We start from the raw sequence: 22835 nt of genomic DNA on the forward strand, positions 1-22835 counted from the left end.
ACACGTGTTGGCGATGTCAAATGCAATATCATAACCTATTTATGCCCGGTTTCGTTTATGTTCGGTTGTGTAAATTAATTATGTGTCTTTTGTGCTCATAAAATATATTTAAATATACATAAACAATGGCAGAAATTGATCAGAATAAAATCATAAATGGCCTTAAATCATTTTTATTGGAAAACAAACTATATAAAAATGAATGTGAAAAATTTTTGAAGTTGAAGGTACAGGTTTGAATTGATTTTTATAACTGATTCAATTTCTACTTTTATTATTCTATTGCAGACTTTTGCGAAAAGTGATGTAGTCGCGCTAAAAGAATTCTTTACAGAATTATTACTCAATACATCCACAACAGAATCATTAGCAAGTTGTTTTCCTGAAGAAATTGTAGGCCTTTTAGAAGCGACTATGTTAAGAAGAGATGAGCAAAATTTCACAATCATAAAAACACAAAATCTGCTCTTACATACCCAATATAGCATTATTCTTAGTAAATTACTCACTATACATCCAGATGTTTTGAGGTAAATAGCTTCTTTTAGTGCTTGATATCTTAATATCTGACCAAAAATTCTTTTCGGATTTGAAAAATTCAAATTTATTAACTTAAAAAATAAAGCAATAAATTATTTTGAAATATTTTAAATTATGAAGAATAAAATAATAAAATGAAATGTAATTGAAATTATTAAAATCATACAATTAAATTTTTATTATATTAATTATTTGAAAAAACTGAAGAGGTTGGTAATGAATCAGAGCTAGCCTTTTACAAATTGTTGCCATTTTATTATTTAATGGACAGAGAAAATTATTTATCTGAAAGACCTTGAAAACTATAATGTCTGTTTTGTTTCAGGTTTTCTTTACAATATTTTAGTGTAAATCCATCACCATTTCATTATAAGAGTCAGGAAAATTATTGTTTACCAAAGAAAAGACAAAAACCTAATAAATGTTCAAATATAACAGATTTAGATGTTGTACAATGCTGTTTAACATTCCTTATACATGATAGAGACCACTTCTCTAGAATATGGAAATGGTCACATTTTATAGAATTATTTGGTAACTCATCTGATGAGAAAGTGAAATGGTAGGAATCTTATTTTTATATAAAACCTTATAAATCTCAATTCTCTAATAATTTTGTTTAAAACTTTATAGGTTTTGCTACAAGTGCATATCTATAATAACTCATTTAAGTGAATCAAATTTTAGAAAAATATGCATTCAAAATAATATGGAAATTGATTGCATGTCTATAAGAAATGAAATAAATAAACACACAAATATTTTTAAATCTAAAACTCATTTCTTTTATGGAGATTCTGAGCGAGAAATTGGTAATCAATTAATATTAAATGTGTGAATATTATGAAATATTAATATCTTTTATAATTATAATAATCTAATAATAATAATCATGATAATCTTTCTGAATAAGTTTTTTAAAGCTAAACATATTTATAGGGTCTCAGTTAAACAAAGAAATTGTACCGCAAATATCAGATATAGCCTTGCCAAAAGGATCTGAAAAGCAAATAAACTATAATAACAGAGAGCTTATATTAGTTAAATCAACAAATAGAAATTTAAGAAGCATTGCTTTGGGAATATCTACAGGTAGAAATTTTAGAATCTTCAGGCTAATGATTATTCTTTTTCAACAGGGTAGAATCTAATTTATATAAATTTTGTTGCAGGTCGTGTTGTTTGTTTAACAGGTTGTGTTGGTTCAGGTAAAACGTCCATAATAGAATATCTAGCATATATTACTGGATCAAAATTATTTAAAGTGCAATTGGGAGATCAAACCGATAGCAAAATGCTACTTGGTTCATATAGATGTTCCGATATTCCTTCCGAGTTCATTTGGTCTCCTGGTGTTCTTACACAGGTTGCTCAATATTAGCGATTAATAATGTTTGATGATATTTAACCCAGATTTGAAGAGACACACAAAAACAATACTAATTTTAAACTTCTAGGCTGTCATGAATGGTCATTGGCTTTTATTTGAAGATATAGATGCAGCATCTTCTGATGTTCTTTCGGTTTTATCAGGATTGATAGAATCAAATAAATTAATAGTACCAGGCTACAGAGAGGAAATTCATGTTGCTACTGGATTTCAGTTATTTTTAACACAAAGGTGATTCAATACTAATGTATTAAAATTTATAATCTACTAAATATGCAATTTTTACATAACTTTAAAACAAGTTGTTTATTTTAAATTATTATGTTATTGCACTGTAGATAAATTAGGATTCATAAATGTAACATATAACATATCATTTGCAAGAAAAAGCTTACCAAATTAATTTTTCTATTTAGGCTTGTCACCACATCTACTGGTCACCACAAACGCAAGCTTAACCTGAGTCATTTAATAGATAAAAATATAATTCATGTATACATAGAAACTCTAACACAATTAGAACTTGTAGAAATTGTTAAGGCATTATTTCCAAGTTTGGCAACTATAGCTGAAAGAATGGTTAATGTATACTTGATATTTAGTTCAGGAAATCATCAATTTGAAAGCAATACTAGTTTTTCAGAGAAATGTGAAAAACTGAAGGTAAAAATTCAATAATTAGATGAAATTGTAATTATGATTATAAGTTTAACTATTTAAGTTCTTTTAAAATATTCAATTATATTGGAATTTTCATTGGCTTCTATTTTATTATGGTCTTTATTTAGCATGTGCATACTTCTGGGCGGCTGATATCTACCAGAGATTTTATGAAGTGGTGTGATCGATGCACAAAGGATTTTGATGTATCTAGTCAAAAATCTGCCCTAAAAATATTTCAAGATGCTATTGATATATTTTGTTGCTCCTTTGCGCAAAAAGAAATCAGATATAAACTTGCTTTGGAAATTGCTAGTGAATTAGGTGAGCCATAAAATGAATATATTTAATATATAAGAGAAATATGAATTTCTGTACTAATAATTAACATATCTAAACAAACTGAACATTATGTAAAAATAAATAGAGTAAATATTGATGATTTGTCAAAAAGAACAAAATATTGTACAGTTTAATTCCAAGTATTGTTTATTTATTTGAAAAACTACCAGGTATCGTTGGAACTTACGGTGATTTTTACATAAACTCCTATAAGCCTAATATAGAAATTGGAAGCACTTCTATCACTATTGGTGATGTGACTCTATCAAGAAGAGAAGCTGAATTGAGCTTAGCATTTAAAAATGAAATGGTTTACACTTTCACAAAACCCTCTTCCTGCTTATTGGAAAGAGTCGCCAAATGCATTTCTATGTCGGAGCCAGTTCTTTTAGTTGGTGAAACTGGAACAGGCAAAACATCTTCTGTAAGATTGATTATTGTATTTATATAATGATTTTTAGTTTAATTATTTACTTAATTTAGTATAATGTTAAAAATGCTAATTTTGCTATTATTTGCCCAAATGTAGCAACAGAAGTCTTTCAAAAAACTTAAATATTTGATACTCCAATAATTTACATTGCTAATTACTAGGCGCTCCACGTGATAAGATTATTTGTCCAAATACACACGTAACATATACGTAATTCGATAGCAACTTTGCGCAAACAGCCTACACCTGTTTACGATTTGCTTTGCACAAATAATCGTATCGTTTGGAGAGCCCTTATGAAAACTACATATATTTAATATATGAATTTAATAGCAGACTTCAGAATCAGCTTTACATTATGTGAATATTGCAGGTGCAATTTCTTGCAGAGAAGTTAGGTTTCAAACTAATTGTAATCAATATGAATCAGCAATCAGATAATTCTGATCTCTTAGGAGGATATAAACCAGTAGATATGAAATTCATAGTAACACCCATTAGACGAGAATTTGAAGATGTATTCAGGAATTTTTATAAACAAGAAAAAAATGAAAAATTTTTGGGGTATAGTAAAATGTTTTCCTGATAATTTTTTATATCTGAACTATGTTTTAGAATAGTTTGAGTGCGTCTAAAATCTACAATTTTTTTATAATAAATGATTTCACAGATATATCAGCATGATGTACAATCAGTGCGATTGGAAAAGCCTTGTCAAAATGATGAAACAATGTCAATATACTGCTCTTAAAATATTATCCTCAAAAGATAAAATTGGTACATATCAATACAATCAGTGGCAAAATATTGGAACGAAGATAACAAAGCTTGAAACATTATTGAAGTACAGTAATAATATTTTAAAATAAAACTTTAATGAAACTTTCACAAAGTCTTTAATGAAACAACTTTTATTATAGATCTAAATCGTTATTGGCGTTTTCATTCATCGAAGGTTCACTAGTGAATGCTGTTAAAAACGGTTATTGGGTTCTACTTGATGAAATAAATTTAGCTTCTGCAGAGACCTTGGAATGCCTTTCTGGTATGATAAATATTTGAATCATATATTATTTGTTTTTTATTTTTTATACCTTAAATAAGTACATATTTTATATCTAGATTTGCATCTATGTTTATATATGTTAAATGCATGTTATTTGGAATTTAATAGCCCATTATTGATGTTTATCTGTTTCAAAATGCAGTTAGTTAAATTATATTTATCATATTATTGGTAAAATTACATTAGTTATATGGTCAATTCCAAATGAGCATAATTCATAGTAGCAGAATTAATGATAAAACATAAACTTCTCTTTTGGGAAGTTAACAAGATATACCTTATAAACTTCTATAAATATATATTTACACACACACACACACACATATAATCGAATCCCGACTCGAAAAATTCCCGATTCGAATCAGAAAAAAACCTGATTCGAATCGAGTATATATATGGACAAAAAAAATCATGGATGTATTATTTATTTAGTAAAAGTGATCCAAATTTATAATCAAAATTGTTAGTTTAGTTTAACCAATATAAATAGAAATTGTAAACATAAATTACTATCAATAAGTATATTCTGAAAATTATTAAAACTGATAATATTGAGGACGGTTGAAACATATCTTCAAATTAATTTGCAATAATAGATTACCAAACAATTGTGCATCACCAAAGCATATAAAATAAAATTTGGGATCATGGGTGGATTGTTTATTTTACTATGTAATCAGTAAATTATGTATAATTTAATTAATTATGGATTAATAATGGTTTCATATGCTATATTAGGATACAAAATTTTATTTGATTACCACTGAATGATGGCAAAGATGCTAGCCGAAACGTAAGGATTTTAAATATATACACTTTAAAAAAAACTCTCATACTATTTTTATTGATGTTATCCCCGAGTTTTAAACTCAAATTAAACATATATATCAACATCAAATATATATATATATATATATATATATATATATATATGTTAAATGTTAAATATGAACAATCATATCACAAAATTCTAGGAAATTAATGTTGTTTATGGTATTCATGATGATTAATAATTAAAATTTAATTCTTTTTTATTAATACAGGCTTGCTTGAAGGGACAAAAGGTTCAATCAGTTTATTAGAACGTGGGGATCATGAACCAATAAAAAGACATGAAAATTTCACTTTATTTGCTTGTATGAATCCAGCTACTGATGTTGGCAAGAAAGATCTTCCAATCGGTCTAAGAAATAGGTATGTAATTTTTATTTAATATAGGGTATTAATAAAACAAATCCCTTTTTGTGATTATTTTATTAATAAAATATTTACTGCAGATTTACTGAGTACTATGTTGAAGAGCTGACTGAACATAATGATTTATTAATTCTGGTTGAACACTACTTGAAATCTTTGAGCCCTTCACTAACGCTTATTCAGAATGTTGTGAAGTTTTACCTCAATGCAAGGAAAGAAGCAGCTTCAAAGTTGTTTGATGGAACAGGTAATTAACATAATATTCAACCAATATCTTATTTTTTTCGTACTGTAGTGTAGAGTGATATTATAGGTTTACGTTGTAAACTTATACCTGTATTATTGTAATCATATTTCTTTTTAAGGTCAACAACCATATTTTACATTGAGAACTCTTTGTCGAGCTTTAATTATGGCAGCACGTTGTGGATGTGGTTCTCTGCAACGTACAATGTTTGAAGCTTTGTGTGTCAGTTTCCTTACTCAATTAGACACAAAAAGTCATGCTCGAGTTAGTGAAATGATTGTTCAAGCTGTACTAGGCAAAGATGCAAAAAGTATTCTATCTCAACCTTTGCCAGAAGCAGATGTACCTTGTGTACAGGTATTTTTTCTCCTATGCTTATATTTTATACTACATATATACATGTATTATTTCTTTACTACCATTCTATGTTTGGTACTGCTACTACTATATATAATTTCATGTAATTCTTTAATTTGTTCCGTAATTACGCTCGCATATAAAATTGCTCATGCTTCGAAGAAATTTTACAATTAATATAAGATGGACCTGTTTTATGCGCACCGCCATAAGTTTGTCACGCGCACGTATCTCAAAGCCGCTCTTCTGGCAGCTCGTATCTTAAAACACTTGTATGTCGGGGGACGAGATACCAAATGTGTATATATATATATATATATATATATATATATTATATAATTATATATATACTTGTCGCGTTTTTAACTTAAAAGAACATTAATAGCTTAAAAACTTGTTACTGTTTTATAAAACTTACAATAATAGTTTCATATATTTATATTTAATTTTTAGTTACATTTTTTTGAAAAGCTATTCAGAAAGTTAATTTAGTGTTTTATTCGAATATAAACAAAATTTGAAAATATGTTAATAATACAAGCAAATAAATGGTTTAGAAAAAGGTTATAAAAAAATTTAATTTGAAAAAATGTTCACTTACAAAATGTCTGTACCAATTCAATTTCATATTATGTATTATTTTTCAGTTTGAGGGCTATTGGGTGCCAAGAGGTGAATTGGAACCTTTCTCTTCTGAAAAATATATTTTAACGGAAAGTGTTCATAAGAATCTTCGTGATCTTGCCAGAATTGTTTCCATTGGAAGACTTCCAGTTCTATTACAAGTAAGATTATAATCAACTTGATTGCAAGTTCTCTCAAGCATCATTTGTTTTGTGTTCAGTAAATACGACTACTAACTTAACCGTTTAAGTTGTTTCCAGCAATTAGTTGTCTACTCCTCATGACTTGTACAATGAGATAACACATATATATATATATATATATATATATATATATATACTTTAACTTTTTTATTTGTTTTATATTTATTTTTATATCATCTCATGTATTATTTATTTTATATTTATTTTCTTTCTCCCGAAGAAGAAATTTATGTTTTTGCAAAAAATTTTGATTTGGTAATTTTGTTTTTTCAATGTTTCGAGTCATTATGAATCGACCAAACTTGGAAAAAGTAAGTAACCCGATCTTTTACCTTTCTCAAAAACGGCTCGACCGATTTAAAAAATTTAAAAGCCATTTGATTAACTCGATAAGGGTTTAGCGTTTATCAATTTTATGCGAGAATTGGCGGAGCCATTTCTTTGTAGTCAGTAGAGCTTTTCGTCTTTGTTTTAGTCCACAATTTTTAATAGGTTTTGAAACTTTAAAAACCATTCGAAAGATATTGATTGCGTAACGCGTTGATTAGTTTTTGGTGATGGCTTGGCCGTTTCTTTGCAATTAAATGTTGAAAAAGATGTATTGATAGTTTTGATAAAACTTTGTGTAACGATAAATTTTGTCGCCTTAAATAACTTACTAAAATATTATAAGCCTATGTTAGGTAATTGAATTATAAAAAACATCAACCATATTTCCCTGTATATTCTTTAGGATTTCAACGTTATCACATAAAATACATTTTCAGAACATGAAATGAATGAAATGAATTGTGTTAAATTAATTAAATGTATACAATTACAGATTGTATGTTTGAAAGGCATCAATTTTAAATCGTATCAATTAGTAGCAACTGTTAAATATTTTATATCTAGATGATATGTATACAATTATGTATATGTATCAGGAAGTATGTGCAGCTTGCCTTAAGGCAAAATGCTGCTTGCAACTAGTTATACAATTAAAATAAAGAAATTTCATATTAAATCAACTTTTTCATGTTACCTGTAATTCATTCAGGGTGACACATCAGTGGGTAAAACAAGTTTGATAACTTACTTAGCAAAGGCATCTGGTAATAAGTGTGTAAGAATAAACAACCATGAACATACAGACCTTCAGGAATATATTGGGAGTTATGTGGCAAATGAAAGGGGTATGCTTATTTTTTGTGAAGGTGCCCTGGTTCAAGCAATGAGATTTGGTCACTGGATTATATTAGATGAGTTGAATTTAGCTCCTAGTGATGTTTTAGAAGCCCTTAATAGAGTTCTGGATGATAATAGAGAGTTGTTTATACCTGAAACGCAAACTGTTGTTAAAGCTCATCCCAATTTTATGATATTTGCTACACAGAATCCTCCTGGGATTTATGGTAAGAATGTTTTGTGCAAAATAAAGAATTGTAATAAAATGAATAAACAGAATAAAGAGAATCAAAAATATTAACCCTTTGCGTCCGGACAACGTAAGCCTAGCATAAAGTTTGGCTGTCCCCTCTGAGGCACCCATCAGTTTCTATACATAATATCAATAATGACTCAGTTTGCATTGAAGCATCAAATATAATAAAATCTATTCAATAAATCTATATAATAAATATGCCATTGTAAAACAGTCTTATTTTCAAAATTTACTATTAGTTGTTTTGAAAGTTTTTTTTTTTTTTTGTTCTTTTATCATATAATTTTTTCTTTCTAAATAGTATGAAACGACCGAGCAATTTGTATAGCGCATAAAAAACGATATATTACACTTTTCTGATAGATTGTTTTTGAATCGGTGCCGGGCGGAAAAGGTTAAATAAACATCTTATACCATTTAGCTTCTTTACGATGTTGAAGTTTTATTTAGGATTGATCAATTTTTGATATGTAGGTGGTCGAAAAGTTTTGTCAAGAGCTTTTAGAAATCGTTTTATTGAGCTGCATTTCAATGAAATACCCTCAAATGAATTACAAACAATCCTTAGTCAGAGATGTCATATTCCCCCTACATATAGTAAAAAAATGGTGGCTGTAATGACCGAACTCCAGGTAATGAAATATTTCTAACTTGTTTTTTTTGTTGTGAATTTTTAAAAATATTTTTCAAATTAATGTGTTAAGTTAAAAAGAAGGGGTTCAGCGGCATGTTCTGGAAAGCATGGTTTTATGACTCTTCGAGATTTATTTCGCTGGGGAGAACGTTATAGGCTTGCTACCAATATAGAAAATGAGAATAACTATGATTGGGAGCAACATTTAGCAGATGAGGGGTACAAAATGTTCAATATGTTTTTTTTTATAATTTTTATTTATAAATTATAACACATCTTTTTAGATATCTTGTATTAGCAAGTCGAGTAAGAGAACACAATGAAAAATTAGTTATTCAAGAGGCTATAAAGAAGCATATGAAAAGATTACCTGAAGAAGATCGTTTGTTTACATGTAATGTTACATATCAATATTATATTGTCAGCTATTTTACTTGCATTCATTTTAATATTTTTATTTCAGTGACCACAAATACATCTCTTGTTACCAAACACATTCTAATAGAGTTACAAAATTTAGTTTCCGAACAGTTTCCTCACATTGTTTGGACTAAAAATTTAAGAAGGTTAATGGTTTTGTTGAGAAAAACTTTTCAATATAAAGAACCTGCTTTGTTAGTAGGAGATACAGGTAAAATTTATTTTATATTCATAAATTCATATTTTTTTCAACTTGTTTTTTCCTTATTAATCAAATTTATATACATACATTCAAAAAAACATATATATTGTGTGTTAGGTATAAGATATATATATATTTGAAATGTTAAATTTTTTATTTTCATACAGGTTGTGGTAAAACAACTGTTTGCCAATTATTGGCAAGCCATTTGCAACAAGAAATGAAAATAGTCAATTGTCATATGCATTCAGAAGCTTCAGATTTCTTAGGTGGATTACGTCCTGTTCGAAACAAAAACGTATGTTTTTAATATATTACAATAAATATTTTTGAACTTTTACCAACAGATATTTTTGCAGGATAATGATGGATTATTTGAGTGGGTTGATGGACCACTGATACATGCAATGAATAATGGTGAATTCTTTCTAGCAGATGAAATATCTTTAGCCGATGATAGTGTTTTGGAAAGACTGAATTCTTTATTAGGTTGGGTTTGTTAACATGCACATTCTAAGTTTAATTACAGAAATGTACTTCATACCAAATTTCAGAACCTGAGCGCAAGTTGCTTGTGGCTGAAAAAAATGTTATAGATGGAGAAAGCTGTGAAATTATAGCAGATGAAAAGTTTCATTTTTGTGCTACAATGAATCCCTCTGGTGATTATGGTAAAAAGGAATTATCACCTGCCTTGCGGTAAGCCTTTTGTAATATGAATTGTTTTGAATGTTCTGTTATTTTACTAAATTATTTGATTTTGTTTTTATTTTCAGAAATCGTTTTACTGAAATATGGTGTGATAGTGAAAACTCAAGAGAGGATATGCTAAACATTATTAATCACAACCTCAACATTAATGAAGCTAAGAAAACATTTGAAATTGGCAAATGCATTCTGGACTTTGTTGATTGGTTTAAAATACAATCAAGTGGTATACGGTAATTGAGAATTTGTAAACCATAATTTAGTACTGTTGATTATAAATTATTTGATACTTTTATTTCTTTATGATAAATAGAATATAGCATAACTGACTTTATAATTTTCAGACTGCAAATCAGCATAAGGGATATTTTAACATGGCTCAATTTTATAAATAATTGTACTGTGCGAGGATTAACACTTGTAGAATGTTTTGTTCAAGGTGCATTTCTAATATTTTTAGAAAGGCTAGGAAATGAGGGGTAAGCTTTCATTTTGCATTATTATATAATTTGTTACATAATTTATATATATTATGACCATCAGTATGACGCGCTGTGCAAGTGTGCGTGATAGTGTTGTGCAAACGATATCGAATACCTAACACCACGGTTTGCACAACACTATCACTCACACTTGCACAGCGCGTCATACTGATGGTCAGTTACGGCCACATGTGTTTTTTCTTTCTCAAAATTTTGACTTCACATCTCGGATACACGAGTGCTTACGTATAATATTCTATTTATTAATTATTTTTTATTCTTTTTAAAAAAGAAATTACTGACATTTGGTACTTGTTTCCAATCATTATTTTTTTTACAAGCTGTATTAATATGTGTAAGTGATAATCTAAGAATTTCAAGTAAGTAATGTTTTATGCATTATTTTAATTTAAAGTTTAGATATAATTAGTCTGTCTCTTTAGTTAAATCTTTTTCTTTTTATTTTTGCTTATGTATATTTAGTTTTTAATGTTACTTTCTGTTTTTTTTCAAAATTGTAGAACTACTGATGATGACGTAGAATTTTACGTCAAAACGTAAGGAAAAATAAAGATGTTTTAAAAAAAACTTTACCTACTTATATTTTTTACTTGATGTTATGCCCTCCAAGAAATTAATTATATATATATATATATATATATATATATATATATTATAAAATGCATAAGTAAATTTAAACCAGGATTGATTTGATTTTTTATAGAAGTATTGGATCAAACTTACAAAAGGAATCGGTAGTGTACATCACAGAAATTTTACAAAATTATATTCAAGAAAAATCACTTAATAACTCTGTGATGCAGATGACCAAATCATTGAGCATTGAATTTACAGATAAACATTTTGGAATAAATCCATTTTATTGCGAACTTGGACCTTGTATTAATGATTATTCTAAAATCAACAGTAACAATGATTTTGTATTTACATCTCCTACAATAGGTAATAATTTTTCTGAAATATTTTCATTCTTGTAATCAACAAAAATCTATAACTTCATTCTTAATTATTACAATAGGTATGAATACTTTTCGATTACTGAGAGGTATGCAGTTAAGTAAACCTATATTGCTTGAAGGAAGTCCAGGTGTAGGAAAAACAAGTATTGTAAGTGCATTGAGCAAAGTAAGTGGAAACAAGCTAGTTCGTATCAATCTCAGTGAACACACAGACATTAGTGACCTTTTTGGAGCTGATTTGCCTGTTGAGGGTGAAAAATCAGGATCATTCGCATGGAGAGATGGACCATTTTTGCAGGTAGAATTTTGCCCTTATATAACAGATGGTCTTTGGGTTTGACAGAGCCCTGAGAGCAAATTCGTTTAAATGAAGAATTAAAATTTTTGTGATGTACATATTTTAATAAATAGGTTTTATTTTCAAGGCTCTTCGAAATGGTTATTGGGTTCTCTTAGATGAATTGAATCTTGCACCACAGCCTGTTCTTGAAGGGTTGAATGCTTGTTTTGACCATAGAGGTCAGATTTTCATACCAGAGCTCAATAGAACATTTAATGTGAAGCCCAACACTCGTTTCTTTGCCTGCCAGAACCCTCTGAGTCAAGGTGGTTCAAGACGAGGTTTACCGCAGAGTTTTCTAAATAGATTTACTCAAGTGCACTTTGCACAGATGCATGCATCAGATTTGGAATTTATTGCTTCTAGTCAATATTCGCAAATACCAAAATATTTGATTTCAAAAATGGTGAAATTTGTTACTGAATTGGCAACAAATGTTACAGATTTGAGAAAATTTGGACATAAAGGTTTGTTATACTTATATATTAGCTACAAAAATTTGTAATATAAAAAGGTTAGTTTATCCTTAATTATTGTCAGGTTCACCATGGGAATTCAACTTAAGAGATGTACAACGATGGTGCGAATGTCTCATACATTACAAGCAAACTTATAATCAGGAAATCAATCCCAACAGATTTGTGGATTTAATTTTTATTGATAGAATGAGAACGCAACAAGACAGAATATTAATAAAGCAATTATATGACAACATTTTTGCTGATGATTCTGACTACTTTGACTACAATAAAAGTGATATAAATCTGTTGATAACCTGCAAAAATGTTTACATTGGTGATTGTGTTCTAGAAAGATCTGATAAAGCTACTAATTTAAATTCTGACAATTTATTAGTGCTTCGAAATCAGTTGCCTTTGTTGAGAAATTTGGGGCATTGTATCAACATGAATTGGATGACTATTTTAGTTGGAGATTCTTGCACTGGTAAATCAAGTGTAATTTCTTTATTGGCAAAATTGTGCAACAGAGATTTGAAAGTTATATCAGTTAATAGTGCAATGGATACAACAGAAATATTAGGAGGTTTTGAACAGGCTAATTTTACAAGACATTTTCAAGACCTCATGAGTAAGTTGAGTAAAAAAAATTAATGTGGATAAAATTTTAAGTTTTGCTTCTAATGGGAATAACTATTATTATTTTTAAATCTTGCTAATGTTTAAATGTCTTTGTGATAAAATAATATTTATTAATACCTCTTAATATTTTCTAATATTGCAGCTAAGGCACATAATTTACTACTTGATGTTATTCATCAAATGATAGATAATACATCTTGGCTTAGTATCACTCAAAAGTTGCTATCAATGTGGGAAAATCTTCTTAATACCATAGATAAGCCAATGCAAAAAAGAGTCACATCAATTACAGATGATATTGACGTATTTTGTTCTGGTATCAATATTTTATTCAACATTCTTGCTGCTCTAAAGGATTTGAAGTTTTCGGAGTATGGTAAATATAGAATAAAGTATAATTTCAAGCAAACAGTATCATAATTTTTGTTTAATATTATAAGCTTCCCGAAAGTGTAATTTGTTCTGGTGAAAACTGCTAATTTATATTTTTTTACGTCTTAAGAAAATAAATAATATGCAACAGTATAAAGTTTGCTTACTGCGACTTTATATACTTAAAATAAATATTAATACATACATAATATTAAATTGTGTATATTAGAAAGTTCTTGCATCAATGCTAAATGTCACTTTATTAAAATATTTAGTTAGTATTTTGTTACAAATAAATACATTGTTAATGTAATTAATAAATTATAATTGCAGATAATATAATAACACAATTAAATAGTAAACTAATTGAACTCAAAAAAGATCTTGAGAAAGATAATTCATCAACAGTGGGAGGAAAATTTGAATGGGTAGATTCTATGTTAGTAAAAGTAAGTTTAATTGTTATTAAAAATATATTAAAAAAATTTACATTCTGAGAATATCAGTGTGTTGCAGTGTTTAAATGAAGGCAGCTGGCTAGTACTAGATAATGTAAATTTATGCTCATCTGCTGTACTTGATCGCCTAAATGGTCTTTTAGAGCCAAGTGGAGAATTAATATTATCTGAACGAGGTGTTGATTCCAAAGGAGAACTTGTCATAGTTAAACCACATCCTTTATTTAGGTAATCTCATGATTGCTACTATTATGATAAAATTATAGAATTATCTTTTCTTCATTCTCATCTGTGAAATATAATTAATGTTTATAACTGTTTTATATGAAACATGTCATAATTCTCATCTTATTCTAGATTATTTTTGGTAATGGATCCACGTCATGGTGAAATTTCTCGAGCTATGCGTAACCGTGGAATAGAGCTTTGTATTTTAGATAAATTAGATTTAAAACCAGGATCTCAGGATATTCTTGATGTAAAATCGTTAATGACTAACATAGGTGTTTGCAATCACAGTATTCAAGACACTCTTATAAAAATACATAACGCAGTCTGTAATATGTTGCCTGGTGAGTTAAATTTTAATTTCAAAATTATTATGTGGTGGTTATACTTCTTATTTTATTTTCTGAACCATTTAATAATTATTGCAGGAGTTCCTACAATAAAACTTATTTATTGCTTGATGTTCTCTATAAAATTTAAATTTAGATTAAGTAACATCAGTTAATTATTAAAACTTTATATAGTAACTTATTTATGTTAAAATTACTATAATTTTGTTTTTATGGTGCACCACATTATTTGTTTCTTGAAAACAAGTAGTAGAATAATTTTGGTATATTTCGAGTTGCTGTAAAAACAGAATTATTTATATTCTGTAAAGTTAGGTTTTTTATAACTTTTAAATGCAAATAATCAAATCATTCACTTTTATAAGAAAATTAAGATAATGTTTTTTTTTTAAATTTAATTCATTGTAAATATATTTTTAACTTCCCGAAGGAGAAGTTTGTTTTCATCAAAAAATCCGATTCGCTAATTTTGTTTTCTCGACGAATGAGACTAAATTTGGAAAATGTATGTGTGTGTGTGTGTGTGTATGTGAACAGATTTTTGCCGTAAAATCGACGTTTTCTCAAAAACGAATAGACCGATTTCAAAAATTTAAAAGCCACTCGATGTATCGCGATGAGTGTGATATCAATAGAAACAAAATAACTCTACAAATTAGTAAATAACAGCTCTGTTTTTTGCGTAAAGTACTTATTCAATTTTTTCTTTGTTTCAAGTTACCGTGGAATAAAAAACGAAATTATCTAATGTTCAATCCCGTAGGCGCAAACCTGCGAAAGATTAAATTAATTATTGGGCATTATTGACGAAAAATTGCGAGCTGATTTTGTTGAAACGGAAGTTTTTAAAAAATATGAACAAATTATAATAGAAAAAATGAAAAATGGGGAGTCAGAAATTGAATTGTAACTTTTTTGTTGCAAATGTTTCTTATCTGATGAACTTTGAATGTTGAAGACATGCGTGGTTAAGGTTATGGAACTGGAACAAATATGAAAAATGGAAGCAAAATTTACTTTGGAACGAAAATCTTAAGGCTTTTTTTATATCTTGTGGTGTCCATACTCTAAATTTAATTATTATTAACTATGCAGAAATAATACATATCAAATATAATTAGTTTTTTTTTCAATATAGTTCAAGAAATGAACTATTTTCAATGAACTTTCTTAGCATTTTTTATTGATTTTCGGACAATACTTCTAAAATACGTTAAAAAATGATCACAATCACAATTGAAACAATCTCATACTCTGAATTTGACGGGAAAGCAAGGATGAATACAATGCGGGTCTTGCGATATCAATAAGGAGAAGTTTACGAAGCAATTTTGGATATTGTAAATAATAAATAATTAATTTAAATTAAAATTTAAAAAATCCAACATGAAATATGAGTGTTATAATTGAAAATGAAAAGCTAGTTTTTTTAGTTCTCTTTGACATGATTTGCTCAATAGAATAAATCGCATAATAAATAAGTAAAATGTTTCAAAACCTAAATATTAATATTGCACATACGTTAAAAATAATTGAAAACTTAAAAATATTTGATTATAGTCAACCCGCGAATGGCATCGATTTTTTAAATAAATTTAAAATCAATGTACTTTATATGCTTTTAGATTTTATCTAATTTTTTGTGTACTAAATCGAGATTAATTAATATGATGTAGCTTAAATGAAAGTTTCTTGTTGATTTCAGAGTATGAACAACCTAATAGTCATTATTTGTTAGATGCTAGTTTTCTTACTGCCCAGCAAATCAAAAGAGGCACACCGCTGAATATTGCATTAATGACTTCATGTTGTGATCTATATATAAAATCAAAATCTAATTATCTTAATTCATTGATTTTGAACAATTTGTCAAACAGTATTCAAGATATAATTGAAAACTATTCATCAGCTAGTTACAAATTGTAAGTAAAATTAAAAAATATGTAATTTGTTCATAAAATTAAAATTATACTTTCATAAAAGCTTGAATCAAATATTATGCTACGAATAGTAAATAAGAAATCTTTATAATTTTTTTTTTTTTCAGTGATAATACTTTGGACATAAACAACTTTACCCTAAGCTCACAAAGATTAAGTGAAAATTGTGTCTTGTCATTAGTTTTGCAGCAATCTGAATTATTTTTTAGTCTTCTGCGATGCAGCATGGATAATTTTAATAAGACAGAACTAATAAATTTTTTGTATCGAATTTTTCCCGCAAGCTGTGATTTAAATAATATTGATATGAATATTATTATGTATTTCTTATTGATAGAGATCTATCAGATGTCAAGTTTAGATGATGTGAATAGTAGATTCTTTTATATGGAGACAAATTTGAAGAAGTATTCAAATATTAATGCAGATAGTACAACATTTTACAGAAGTATTAACAGAGCATTTTGTGATATCATTAAAGAGTCTAATATCTTGAATCAAGCTGATATGGTTTTGCCTTGGGATGGAAGAAACGGTATAAATTTCTCATGTACAAAATTAAATGTTAGCAGTTCTAACAAGATTCTTTTACATCTATATTACACTGTGCTTACAAATATTGAACACTCAAAACAAAACACATTAACTAAAAGTGGGATGACTAATTTAAAGTCAAAAACCATTACTGTATATGAATATTCAAATGCAGTTTTACACAATCAGCTCACAGATACAATAAATTTGCCATTAGTTAAATTTTATGTAGTTCTTCTTAAATACTTTGATAGTTTTGTCAATACACTACTTTCTGATGTCAATTTTAATCTGAGCACTCAAAAAATGATAGATTTATACTGTGCAGTTCAATGGAGATTCAGATTTCAAAGAATTGGTAGTTCAGTTATAATTAATAAACTAAATAAATCTGTGAGTTTTATAGAAAGTGTAATAATAGAACTTACTGTGCATTATCAATGGTTTCTTAAATGGTGTCTTAAACCATTTGAAACAATTAAATATGTTAATAAAAGTGAAAGCTACACACATTTAGAACAATTGAGAGTGGTCCTGTCATTAGTTAATAGCTCAGTTAATAAAGATTGCACTCCATTACAGAGCTTACGAAAACAATTTAATAAATTGTATAAAATGTTGCCATATTCATCATTTATTGAAGCTGATTTATTAATTAAATTAGATGAACTAAATAAGAAGCTTAGCCTCTGGTGGCACATGGATCAATCACATATCACTACTATGAATTCAAGAATAAAAGTACTATGCCAAGAAGATGGTTTCAAAATGCACGATTTATTAGTAGAAGCTTATTTTGAAGTAAAAAATAAAAATTATGAATTAGTTTCTAATATAGTGCATAAAATTGAAAAGTTCTGTATTGATACCATAAAAGTTGAAGACCAATTGTTACCTAAGCATCATTTCAAAAAACAGCTGTGGACACTGCAAGAGTTTTATATATTTTATGCAATTAATTATATGCTATCCTATTTCCTAGAAAAATCGAAGTCAATATTTGAACAGACAAATCCCATTAATGAAAATTTAGTTATGAAATCTTGTTTCAATTATATAATTGATATGCTATCCACGAAAAAACAAATTCCTCCAAAATTTATACATCATTTGAAAAATGTGAATGACACTGGTACCTCATCAAATTTGATCAATGCAATTAATTCGATAAATGAATATGAGATGAACTTTTTGATGACTGTTTCTTCTATTTATGTTGAAAATCCAGGAGAAGATATGATAAACATGGCAAAGCATTCTCCATTATTAATAGCTATAGTAAATGATATTATATATCCAAAAAATAAACAACTTGATAGCTTAGACACAGTTCTTGAAAGAAAACAGCATTTGACTACTATTAATAAATTATTATATAATAATATGGTCTTGGTCAATTATGTCAATGTTTTGGAAGAGAATGCTCAATATATTATTAATAGCTATAAATTATTAATTTTAGAATTAGCAACATGTCTTAAATTATCATCAGTACCATTTAAAATTGCTGAAGTAGTCAATTTGTGCAATAGAAAATTGGATTTATTATTTGTTGGCCACAATGATGTCATTTTGAAACAGAAAAATAATTTTAAACAGGCAATAAATAAATCTCTGATTGTGATGAAATCTTTGGAAGAGTTAGTCAAGATTAAACTTAAAAATTATGAGTGGAAAATTGAAATGATATATCAAGTTGGTTTGCTAAATATATTCATTGGACTATTGAAGATCACTTTATTCTGCAGTTTAGGTCCAATGGACTCAATACAAAAACATGGACTCAAACTACAATATATTAAAGAAGAATTATTATCTGCAGAAAATTTTATACTATCTGGAAAACTAAATGAATATATTAAAAACGGAAGTTTGGATGTTAAACATGATTATCACAAAAAGCTCTATGAGTTATGGAATAATTTAAAATTACGGGAACAAAAACTATCAGAATTTCAAGCTGTTCGCCCCGTTCTAAATTATTCATCTCTGAGTAAAGATTGTGAACATTTTATAAAAACTATAACATCATCTGAATTTGTGTTTGATCTTCTAAGAAAAATTGAAAAATATAAAATTTTGCTATATGATGGATGCTTTGTAAACAAAAATGATACTTCAGAGAAAGGTCTAGATATAGCAAAGCAATTATTGAGTGAAATCTCATCTTGGAAATATTCTCAAATTCGTTTTAAAAATCATATCAACACAAATTTTATGTCGTATCCAGATTTAATAAAACCAATATCATATGCAGTATCACACTTAGTAACAGGTGTTCAGGGCCTAGAGGAAACATTGATGAAACTCATTTTTGAAATGAAGAGCACTATAAGAGATAAAGATGAAATATTAACAAATATTATCAAATTTCCGTTTGGAAATATTGGTTCAAAATGTTTTGTTAATGACTTGATATCAGGAAAAACTTCTAAACTTCTAAAAAATTATAGCAAGAATACCTTAGGATATAATCGAGATAATTACATAATAATGCTAAATTCATTGAAGGAAATAAAAATTACTGCATTGCCTCAAACTCCTTAAGCCCCAAGTTTATGGAATATATAAATATTATACTTAAAAATCTCGTATGCCAATGGCAAAAACAAGAACAAGAGAAAGAACAGAAGAAAATTGAAGAAGATAATTTGTATGTCACAAAAGTTAAATGCCAAGAGGAGGATGAGGAACAACGAACTTGCAAAGAAATTCAAGAATTCTTTCCTAGTTTCTTAAGCTTAGATTTTTATGATTTTAAATCAGATAATCTCAATAATGTAGCTGAAAAAAACAAAGAAGCAAATATGAACACGGATTTAATAACATTTGATGATATGACATTAATTAGTAGTATTCACATGGATTTAATGTTTGCTTTTACAAAAACAGATTGGTTGTGCCCTAAAAAACATGAATTAGACATTAATTATGTTGATTCATTGTTGGAGAGATATGAGATTTTCAGCAGGATCATAGGTGAATCAATTAATGGCTGCAATTCGGATATGGATGTTAAATTATTAGCTAGTTTGAACACAATAACTAGTGTTATGTTGGATAAATTAAATAATAAAGACAGTTCATATAAATCAATACGTAGTAATCAGTATGATTTTTATTCTGATAGCAATATTGCTATGGCCCGAGGAGCACATCAAATATTATATGCTATTCTTGATGTGGTTAAAAAACAATTAGAAGATTGGCCTGAACATCCAATTTTAAATGATATTGCTACCATAACAAATAGAGTTTTAAATTTTTCTGTAAACAGTCCATTGTCTAGGTTCTTAACTGGTATTGAACTACTCAGAGACAAAGTTGAAGAATGGAATAAGAATGCGCATAGGGAAAACAATTTGAAAACTCATGCTTTAGAACTTGCTCAGCTCATTATTGACTGGAGAAAATTAGAGTTAAATAGTTGGAGAGATTGCTTGAATATTGCTCAACATCGACAAGAAGCTATTGCATATAAATATTGGTTCTTTATTTATGCTTTGATTGATCAGTATTTTTCTGAATCACAATTACTAGAAGAAATAAATAAAGCTCTCAAGCAATTTATAGAACTATCAAGCATTTCAGAATATAAGATACGTCTTCAAATATTGAAAGCTTTCCATTGCCATATAACATATTTTCCTACAAGCAATAAACGTGATGAACTTTTATGTTTGCTTTGGAATTTACATCAATACTACAGCCAGTTTATTTCTATTGTTGAAACTCAGTTAAAAAATTTAAAACCCCAATTGAAAAAAAAATGCGCGAATTTGTAAAAATTACAAGTTGGGATAAAAACTTGAGCTATTGGGCTGTGAAAGATAGCGTTGACAAAACACATAGAACATTGCATAAGCATATTAAAGAATATCAAGAAATTTTAAGAAAACCAGTTACAAAATGTTTATTTGACAACTTAATGTTATCCAATGAGAATAATGTTGGAGCCTGGGATCGTCCGCATAGACAATCCAACCAGTATCAGTATATGACTGAAACTTTTAACTACATTGCTAACATAAAATTAAAACGTTTCATTGTATCTGAAGTTACTGAAAATAAGATGACGCATGTTTTTAACAAAGCAAGAGACATTAGTAAGGAATGCATTTTATTATGCAATTATCCATCTAAATTGCAAACAATAGATGTTATGTTGACTGAAATTATTGATACCAGTGATCACTATAGAAATTTAGAAATAAATACAACTTTACCTAAAAACAAACAAATTTCACAAGCTAAGAGTATTTTGCAGCAAAAACGGAAGGCTTTGTCCGATTTATTCAAATATCTTCAACAAATTGGACTTTCATATAGAAGTGGTCTATTGGAAATTAATATTCAAGGCGATGACTTGCTAAACTTTAAAATAAAACCAATGGATATTGAAGTGCTTGTGGGCTGCTTGAGTAGCAGAAAGTGTGATGGTATTTTACTCGCTGTTTGGGATGGTTGTGATAAATATTATTTCAGATCAATTGCTAGATATGTAGGTCTGATGAATGTAATGAAATCCCCAGCTCAAGACTTGGGAATACAAAATATTGATCGGTGCAAAGGATTTGCAGCTGATACAATACTCTTAGTTCAATCACAGAAAGAACTGTTAACCACTGCCTCACATAGTCTAGTCATATTAAGGAGTCAAATTGATTTTATTTCATCTCTTGAGGAAACTGAATTTACAGTTAAACAATCATTTCTAGAAACCCACCTTATTGCTTTAGAAGATACATTAGTGCATATTATCTCAACTATGAAGCAATTCAAAATAACTTTAAATTCAATTCCTTCAGATAAACTTGACCAAAGTATAACTTCGGATGTAATAAGTTTTGACAATATTTGTTTCAATGATTCTAGTATTTTATTGTGTAAAGAAGATATTTTGTGGTGTAATACAATTGATATTGTGAACAATATCATATCTAATACCGAAAAAACATTAAATTTATTGATTAAGCATAAATGTACTATGCCATTAATTCTGCATGATTTTAAAAATTCAAATTCATCGTGTGCTTCAAGCGGTCAACCTTATACCAAGTGATTGTAAATGGATATATTCATGTTCGTAGCATCTGTAAGGAACTTGAAGCATATTTAGAAAATTCGAAAATGGATTATATATGCATCCCATGTGTTGTGTGTGCATGATTTACCTATACTCTATTTCTGAAGCTATATTATATCTATGATAGTGGATTCAAATGTAATGAAGATAAGGTTACATTGGCGAGGATTTGAAATTGGGTTTTACTTCTAATACTGATAACACGTATAATACTTTACAAATATCTCTTCAAAGCATTTATAAAAAGTACTTGAAAAGAAATGAATCGCAAACATCAAGTGAGACAAAAAAGAATCAGCAAGAAAATGTAAATGATGCAGTAGCTGATGAAAAATGTATCAAGTGTCTGATATTGAAACGACATCATTTAAAGCAAATGCATTGTGATTTGGTTAAGATATAATTTATTGAATGTGAAAAAAATAATTTTGCTAGTAGAAGATCTTTTACAAAAGCAGTAACCTTTGTCGAGTCAGGAATTTTTTGATACAAGGTTAAAATCGCTGTTACTTCAGTGCA

At 28.0% G+C, this 22835-nt stretch overlaps 1 protein-coding gene across 1 annotated transcript in view; it reads left to right on the top strand.

The window, feature by feature from the left end:
- The first annotated feature begins 311 nt into the window (after positions 1–311).
- LOC113385510 (midasin-like) overlaps positions 312–22835 on the top strand; it is a 43568-nt gene continuing 21044 nt past the window's right edge. The window contains exons 1-38 of the mRNA XM_026623368.1: positions 312–530; positions 866–1102; positions 1174–1352; positions 1480–1632; positions 1713–1906; positions 1998–2161; positions 2347–2593; positions 2719–2914; positions 3103–3356; positions 3739–3929; positions 4036–4209; positions 4286–4410; positions 5475–5625; positions 5709–5875; positions 5994–6226; positions 6880–7017; positions 8099–8453; positions 8957–9114; positions 9187–9335; positions 9401–9510; positions 9580–9747; positions 9906–10036; positions 10086–10227; positions 10293–10437; positions 10515–10679; positions 10791–10925; positions 11653–11891; positions 11968–12206; positions 12334–12715; positions 12789–13337; positions 13491–13724; positions 14054–14169; positions 14237–14406; positions 14536–14750; positions 16462–16678; positions 16804–19619; positions 19742–20966; positions 21026–22053. Of these exons, the coding sequence (XP_026479153.1) occupies positions 415–530; positions 866–1102; positions 1174–1352; positions 1480–1632; positions 1713–1906; positions 1998–2161; positions 2347–2593; positions 2719–2914; positions 3103–3356; positions 3739–3929; positions 4036–4209; positions 4286–4410; positions 5475–5625; positions 5709–5875; positions 5994–6226; positions 6880–7017; positions 8099–8453; positions 8957–9114; positions 9187–9335; positions 9401–9510; positions 9580–9747; positions 9906–10036; positions 10086–10227; positions 10293–10437; positions 10515–10679; positions 10791–10925; positions 11653–11891; positions 11968–12206; positions 12334–12715; positions 12789–13337; positions 13491–13724; positions 14054–14169; positions 14237–14406; positions 14536–14750; positions 16462–16678; positions 16804–19619; positions 19742–20966; positions 21026–22053 (12007 nt within the window). The 5' untranslated portion in view covers positions 312–414. The remainder of the gene's footprint in view (positions 531–865; positions 1103–1173; positions 1353–1479; positions 1633–1712; positions 1907–1997; positions 2162–2346; positions 2594–2718; positions 2915–3102; positions 3357–3738; positions 3930–4035; positions 4210–4285; positions 4411–5474; positions 5626–5708; positions 5876–5993; positions 6227–6879; positions 7018–8098; positions 8454–8956; positions 9115–9186; positions 9336–9400; positions 9511–9579; positions 9748–9905; positions 10037–10085; positions 10228–10292; positions 10438–10514; positions 10680–10790; positions 10926–11652; positions 11892–11967; positions 12207–12333; positions 12716–12788; positions 13338–13490; positions 13725–14053; positions 14170–14236; positions 14407–14535; positions 14751–16461; positions 16679–16803; positions 19620–19741; positions 20967–21025; positions 22054–22835) is intronic.

This window comes from Ctenocephalides felis, unplaced genomic scaffold (assembly GCF_003426905.1).
Source record: "Ctenocephalides felis isolate EL2017-DRISC unplaced genomic scaffold, ASM342690v1 CF-g0.4_SCAFFOLD_00845, whole genome shotgun sequence".
NCBI classification, from domain to species: Eukaryota; Metazoa; Arthropoda; class Insecta; order Siphonaptera; family Pulicidae; genus Ctenocephalides; species Ctenocephalides felis.